This window comes from Xenopus laevis, chromosome 3S, assembly GCF_017654675.1.
Source record: "Xenopus laevis strain J_2021 chromosome 3S, Xenopus_laevis_v10.1, whole genome shotgun sequence".
Classification (NCBI taxonomy): Eukaryota; Metazoa; Chordata; class Amphibia; order Anura; family Pipidae; genus Xenopus; species Xenopus laevis.
The window spans coordinates 73,500,611-73,508,778 of NC_054376.1; the positions used below are offsets into that span (position 1 = coordinate 73,500,611).

The window sequence follows — 8,168 nt, forward strand, 5'->3', positions numbered from 1 at the left end:
GGGGCTCCGCATCCGTGGGGTCGGCAAGACTGCCCTAATCCAGCGCTTCCTACCGTAAGTACCGGCGCACAGTAGAGGAGATGCACTATTCAGGGATGGAGATCAATGCAGCCCCTATTGAAACGCTCTGTTGCCGAGTTGCACTACCGGGAATCAAAGACAGTGCAGTGCAGTGATTTTGTCTCCGGCTCCCTCGGAGCTTTTCTTCTCTGCAGCAGACTTTTCTTTTCACAGCTTCCCTTGCTGCCGCTCCTCCTCCCTTGTCACAGTCTCTGCTGCAGGATCAAATTACTTCGGCTGTGACAGGGAGAAGGCGAGCGCGCTACCAGCAGCTGTGTGTGCATCTGATTGGCCAGCAGCACTCAAATGGTTTTCAGCTCGGGAGAAACGGAAGCAAAGAAGGAGCTGCTACTATCACATTAGCACTGCAGTCTGCAGCCTTCTCACCACTTTCCCACCCATACGGTCAGTCAGTGCCTCTGTTAAGTTGTCCCTGGGTTATTGTGCTGGCTACTGGTCCACTTTCTAGTTAAAGCCAGAGAGCAGTGCAGGCATTAAATCTGTGCCATTCTGCTATGATATCTGGGGGTATTATACATGTACTTGCTGCTGTGCCATCTTTTTGTGAGCTCTGGGGGTATTTAGTAATAGAGTGCCAAGTCTCCCAGTCCATCATTTCTCAGCCTAGGCTTATACGCGAGTCAATAAGTTTACCCAGTTTTTCTAGGTAAAATTAGGTACCTCGGCTTATACGCGGTACCTCGTATATACGATAACTGTTCCTTTAAGTGCTTAACAAATTTATCAGAGCAACTGATAATGTGCCCAGCAAACAAAGCACAAATTCTAAATAAAAATTCAGAGAATATTGCAACATGCAGTCTAAATTGAAGGCTTGGTTAGAAAGCACAGTTCAATTGTATGTAGCACTTCAATGCATTGAGTCTATTGACCCATTGGCCTAATCTGCTAAAAGTTCTTGCATTCTGCAGAATCGCACACTGAATTCTGGATTCAATGCATTCTTACTATTTATAGTTATATCTCATCTAGTATCAGGTTGTTTGCAGGATATTTGTTGTTTTTTGGGAGTCATGCCACCAAAAGTATAAACTCTGCATATGATTTTTTTAAATGAATTTTATGATTTTATTGTACACTAGCTATTGACTGCTGGAGAACAGATGGAACAATCTTTCCCTTTTTTCCCAATTACACAGGATTTATGTATGCTATGCTTACTATTTTTTTTTACAATTTTTTTCTTTTTTCTTTCCTTTAATCAGGATAGGGCAACTTTCCGGAGAATTATTGTAAAAAACAATGCCAAAAAGAGAAGGCTGTATGAAAATTTTATAGAATCATTGCCATTCTTGAAGTCATTGGAAGTAAGTTTACTATACAATCTGAACTACAAATCTTTTTATTGTATATCCCATGCAGTACACCGTACAATGTAGCTGGAAAAGTAAAATGTTTGTGCTATTTCTTAAGTTTTCAGAACGTTTGAAAGTGGTGGATGTCATTGGCACTAAAACATACTGTGATGAAGAACAAATCATTGCTCAGGTACGGCAATACATCATATAGGGATTTAGCCCTATTTGTCACATGATTCATCAGGATTTACAAGGAAATGCAACTGGATGAGCAGCTGAAGAATGGTACATTCTATGTCACTTTAAATTCAAAATATGGCTTCCAGAGTGATTCAGTCTATGGAATCTGTACAAATAATAATGTCCTACGAAAACTGTAGTGGGTGATTTTTGTCCAGTTCACTATTTTTGATGCATTTCTAGGTATTTAAAAAAGAATACACTGCTATTTGACGACCAGACTGATAATGCATGGTCATCAGGCCTGGACTGGGAGTCAAAATAGTCCCTGCCATTCCAAGTACACAGAGGCCCAAACAGCCCCCTACCTGCCCACTATATGGTAACTTTCTATTGAACCATACAGCAGCCCCTCTGGCATTTGCCAGAACCCACAGATTGCCAGTCCGGGCCTGATGGTCATTTACATACATTCTGACTTGTTTCGTGTGAGTTATCTCCAGAGAGGTTGTTGGTAATATTTGAACTTTGTTGATTAGATTTGCATGTCAGTTAATGCATTTTTATAATCTTGTTTTCACAGGGTGATGGTGCAGATAGTTTTTTCATTGTTGAATCTGGAGAAGTGAGGATAACTATGAAAAGCAAGGTAAAAAATTGTTTACAAATGTTTGCACCTGGATTTGTCCAGTGCGAGCATTTATACAGCACTGTGCATACATTTGGCTATTGAAATATTGAAAAGGTAAATGAATACTACTATCAAAATTTAGACAGTTTGTCCGGAAACACTGTGTAATATTGTTAAATTTGTATTGGGAAAAAATGCTTCACAAAAGTGAATGTCACTTTTATGTGTTGCTCTGGTGACTATTTCTGTTGTACTTCTGGCAAACTGTAAAAGTCCTGTCATGCTTTGTAAAAGGGATTCTCTTCAAAAAGTTAAATTTAAATACAAAAAAGCAAAACTGTCATTAGTTTACACCAAAGATGCCTTCTGGTAACGTTTGCCACCCGGCCTCTATTTTACCGGCCTAGCCGGTAAAACACCTGCCGGGGCCGGTATTGCAAATTTAAGGGCAATGTAGCTGCCGGTAATTTGTAATACCATTAAGAAAAGGCCTTGCCCTCGGGTGGAAACTTACCTTTCCTTCCCCATCTTGCCCTCGTGCTAAGTGGCCCGTCCCTTTTCAGTGCAGCTCCACCCCTTTTTGCATCATGGCCCACCCCTTTAGTTCTCGCCCCCCCCCTTTAGTTCTCCCCCCCCCGCTGGCCGGTAAAAATATTTTTACAAATGTGGCAACCCTACTTCTGGTACTAATACCAAATAAATCTATCTTTGTCCTGTCTGCCAAGAACACATTGCTTCAGGATTCCTGGTCTTTGCCTAGGTTGAGATTTGTGTACTGTATTAGCCAATTTAAAAGATTATAGAATATATTATAGAATATAACTTTTGATATGAAGTATAACAAAAGTGGTGTAAAGGTGATACCTTTATTGGCTAACTAAGATGATGGGATAAGATCACAGCTCTATGTGATGAAAAAGTAAAAAATTGCCATGTGGTGTAACTGTTTGTTCACATGACTGTATGTATTTGTGTGTGCGCTTGTGGCTTCCCTAATACTGACACAAAAAAATCTTTTCTTACATCTATTATAACATTGTCTTTGCAATTTATAATTTTGCCAGAAGTATTTCTCAAATGCTTCTACATTACCTTTCTGATCTCCCATGTTCCTCTATGAGGGGTTGCCATATTTGTGCAGCATTAGTCCGTTAAAATTAGAAACTTTAACTGAAAGGTTGAAAAGGGACAACAGTCGGGTTGTAAAACAGTCAGATTTAAGAACTTTAAAGGGATCCAGTCATTGGAAAACATGTTTTTTTCAAAACGCATCAGTTAATAGTGCTACTTCAGCAGAATTCTGCACTGAAATCCATTTCTCAAAAGAGCAAACGGATTTTTTTTTATATTCAATTTTGAAATCTGACATGGGGCTAGACATATTGTCAATTTCCCAGCTGCCCCTGGTCATGTGACTTGTGCCTGCACTTTAGGAGAGAAATGCTTTCTGGCAGGCTGCTGTTTTTCCTTCTCAATGTAACTGAATGTCTCAGTGGGACATGGGTTTTTACTAACAGACAGCTGTTATCTTGTGTTAGGGAGCTGCTATCTGGTTACCTTCCCATTGTTCTTTTGTTTGGCTGCTGTGGGGGAAAAGGGTGATATCACTCCAATTTGCAGTACGGCAGTAAAGAGTGATTGAAGTTTACCAGAGCACAAGTCACATGACTTGGGGCAGCTGGGAAATTGACAATATGTCTAGCCCCATGTCAGATTTCAAAATTGAATATAAAAAAATCTGTTTGCTCTTTTGAGAAATGGATTTCAGTGCAGAATTCTGCTGGAGCAGCACTATTAACTGATTAATTTTGAAAATTTTTTTTTCCCATGACCGTATCCCTTTAAGTAAAAATTATTTACAAAAGCAGACCTATCAGAGGAAAAACTGTCAACATGACCTTTAGGTAACCTTCAATATTAATATTTTGAAGAGTAGTTTTTTTTGTCAATATCACTTTAATGGTTCAAAATACCATTCTGCATAGATATAACCTTTGTACCATTTGTAGTCCAACCATTGTGAAATTCAAGAAAGAACAAACCTCTTGATCGGTATATGTCCAGAAACAAAAAATGGCAACAGTTAAAAAATATATATGTGTGTGTGTGTGTGTATATATATATATATATATATATATATATATATATATATATATATATATATATATATATAACAGTAGAGTAGTATGATAGGCCTTTCCTTCATACGTGGAGGCCTGTCTGAAAAATTACCTTGTGGAGCAATCTATAAGTTACTTAATAAACTAATGCTTCCACATTCATATTCCTATCATGATCTATTCCAAGACCATGCCATGTGTTTTCTTTTTATCAGCATCATGATGTACAGGATTAGTACTGCTGTTCTAAATTAGGGTATAGAAAGTACATTCTATCATGTTATAATATCAGGAGACCTGAAAACTGTCTTTACCCTTTAGTTTAGTGAATTTAGCCAATATCAAATAACGTGTTTTTCAGTACATTGACAATGAGTTACAGGAAACTGAAAGTGTTTTGCGTAAACCTTTCAGTTCTCGGTAGCCTGTTTTAAAATAATAACAAGTGTTTCCTTTATTTCTTAACAGAGCAAGCCAGATGCTGAAACAAATGAAGCTGTTGAGATCGCCCGCTATACCAGAGGGCAGTATTTTGGAGAGCTAGCCTTGGTAACCAACAAACCTAGAGCTGCTTCAGCCTATGCTGTAGGAAACGTCAAATGCTTGGGTAATAATTGCAGCTTTTGTTCCACTAAAAAAGTTTCATCAAGTTAGAGACATATATTAAATATCTAATATTTATGATCATTAAATAAAACTAAAAAAAATGGGGAAATCAAATTGATTACTTGACACAGCAATGGCTGATGCCTGTCAAAGTTGTAAGGTTCATTTGTCTATTAGGCAGGAGTCTAATAAGTCAAAAGAGAAAAGAAGGGAAAATTACTATAATGTGATGCGGAAGCCTGCTTTTACAAGTTAATTCTAGTAATTGATGCAACACATTTAGCTTTCTTTTTCTATTTTGAGGGGAAGAGCAGGAGGGGGATGAAAACGATTGTGGATAGAAATATCCAAATGTTCTATTATTTAAATTGTAATCATTCTTTTTTGTTTGCAAATATTTTACCAATTAAGCAACATCATTGGTGATATAAACCTAATACTTTTACATTTTCTTAGTCATGGATGTGCAGGCTTTTGAAAGACTCCTGGGACCATGCATGGAGATAATGAAAAGAAACATTGCAAACTATGAAGAACAGCTTGTTGCCCTGTTTGGAACAAACATGGACATTGCTGATCCCAGTACATGAATGGTGAACACAGAAGAGATGGTTTGGGATGAATATGAGCACAGCAGTGGTCAGATCACTGAAAATGTGTTAATCTTTTATACAGATGCAAAGCATTTTATGTACTTTTTTTTTTACAAACCATGTTTTACAATACTAGAGAAATTAGTTTTTGCATTTGTCTGCTAGCCAAAGTTAGGATAATTCAATCTAAGTTGTTGTGGGGATAGGCATGCAGCTTTTGCAGAATTTCAACAGTGCTTCTGTGTGTTATAGTACAGAAAATCTGTAGTTCATGTTATGGCCCATCCACATACTATATAACTTTTGTACTGAGTCATGATTCATGTTGGCTAAAACTCCTCTGGAAGCACAATGGCAGAATTAAAATGAATCACAAGCAAATATATTTAAATCCTGTTGCCTTTATTAGGTAATTGTATAAAGGACCGTGTATGGGTGGATTATACCATCAGAAAATGCAATTGTTAAAAGGTACCTGTATATAATAATGCAGTTGCTAGGCAGTGCTGTAAGAAAATGGTACTATGTCAGTTGTATATTAATTTCAAGTTTGTACAATGACGTTTTACCTTAGAGACTGGTGGACAAGTATTAGTATGACATTAATTGTGTTGCAAATTTTGTAGATGGACTCTTCCTGTAATAATACATCTTAATGTAGATTATTCTAAAATGTGTATAGGACCTATTATCTGGACACTAGATACTTTTTCCAAAAATCTCTGCAAAATTGCAGTAGTAGTGTTTAATTAAAAATCCCACAGTTGTCATTTTTGACTGGTTTTTGACCTTGTACTTAATGCTAACTAAGCTATCTAAAATACAGGTTGTTCGCAAATCGTTCCTATTTTTTTTTTTCAATTAGCTTTTAGCCTTAAAGGGGTTGTTCACCTTTCAAACACTTTTTTCAGTTCAGTTGTTTTCACATTGTACCCCAGAAATAGACTTTTTTTTTCAATTATTTTCCATTATTTATTTTTTACTGTTTTTCTAAAATCTATATTTAAAGTTTAATGTCCCTGTCTCTGGCAGCTCAGTAATTCAGATGCAGACTATAAACTGTTACAATTTTGCAACATTTAGTTGATACATTTCTCAGCAGCATCTCTGTAGTATTAGCAACAATTGTATCAATTTTAACAGGAATTCTGCTCAGCAGGGACAAAGATAAGAAATGTATCAACTAAATGTATCAATTTAGAACAGTTTACAGGGTCGGCGACCCCCCCTTCCCAGAACTGCTTTAGAAGGTGAAAATTACACTTCAATATTAGAAAAACAGCCACATGTAGAAAATAGAAAGTGATTGGAAAAATGTCGTCTTTTCTGGTGATCTGTCTGAAAACAACTATTTGTTTGAAGGTGAACAACCGCTTTAAGGTACAGTGCTTCAAATTATGGAAAGAACCCTTAGGGCTCATGCATTCTGGATACTAGATATTGATTCTGACATTTTGTTTAATCTGAACCTGATGTAATTTACAGCTTTATTGCTGTAGTGAGTGCATTATAGAAAATCAAACCAACCAACTACTTGTTCAAAATTAGCTATTTTGTATTGAACAGGGGGAGGGTAGTGGGGCATGAAAGAGGAATTGAAAATAGAGGGGAAGGTTCAATCTTGGTCATTCAGGAGGGATCATTGCATAGTGTGTTCTTCATAGGTACCTCAGGTTGTGTTGTTGGCTTCCAGCTGTAGGCTGTTCAGGTACAGTCGGCTGACCACAGAAACCACTCCAGCTTTCCTTCATAGCTCCTCTCTAGAGCTAAAGGGTTTATAGAGAGTTTATCTCTGATAGTCTCCATTGCTATAATCCAGTTCACTTTAATTATCATTTCTATTAACAAGGGATTTGTGGTTGTTTGCCTCTGTAAGGATGTGGTTGGCCAGTTTGTTGGATTGTTTTGAGAGTATTTCTCGCATTTTCATGCCGAACAGAAATGTTTGTGAGGCTTTGGAGAACAGAGTCTCTACCATTTTCCAGAACACTTGAACAATCTGAAACCAACTGAACTGAAAAAAGTGTTTGAAGGTGAACAACCCCTTTAAACAGTCTATTACAAGTCAGAAAATGAAAGGAAAAACATGATTGATTCCTACAGGCATATTTTTCCCCAAGAGTTTACTTTTAAAAGTCATTATTTTTATATAAATGAAAGTAAGTAAGCTTTATTCATAGAGCAAACTAAAAGCAAAGTTGTTAGGGTGATCTGCATTGTATATACATGCAAAATTATCTGCCTTTGTATAAATGTAAAATTGTCATTTTTTATTGTTAAGATACAGTAATTGCTCTAGATTTCAGTTGTATTTAAAATGAAGAAAAATAAACCAGTCATACAGAAAAACAGCACCATATACTAATTAGAATAAAAAGTATTGATTGTTTTTTCCTCATGAATTCAAGTACACTTTAAAATAAAGGACACATTTAATTAAATGGTCCCTACTCTCCTTTAATTGCATAAATGCTTACTTAATTTTTCTTTTGATTGTATGGTTTTGAGCAGTAATAAAAACATCTGACAGCCTGAAATCCAAATTCTGGCTTTGGGACTGGATGCATTATTATGGCTATTAATACCAATAATTGTTCACACCACTGTGTAAAATGACTCCCCAAGAAAACTTTGCTTGGCCCCCACCAAAGGACATTTA

The 8,168-nt window shown here is 36.8% G+C and overlaps 1 protein-coding gene across 1 annotated transcript in view; it reads left to right on the plus strand.

The window, feature by feature from the left end:
• The window catches only part of prkar2b.S (protein kinase, cAMP-dependent, regulatory subunit type II beta S homeolog), a 45,676-nt gene extending 37,726 nt beyond the window's left edge, over positions 1–7,950 (plus strand). Inside the window, 5 exon segments of the mRNA NM_001091168.1 lie at positions 1,287–1,388; positions 1,495–1,569; positions 2,143–2,208; positions 4,779–4,917; positions 5,373–7,950. Coding sequence (NP_001084637.1) covers positions 1,287–1,388; positions 1,495–1,569; positions 2,143–2,208; positions 4,779–4,917; positions 5,373–5,506 — 516 coding nt within the window. The 3' untranslated portion in view covers positions 5,507–7,950.
• Positions 7,951–8,168: the final 218 nt, after the last annotated feature.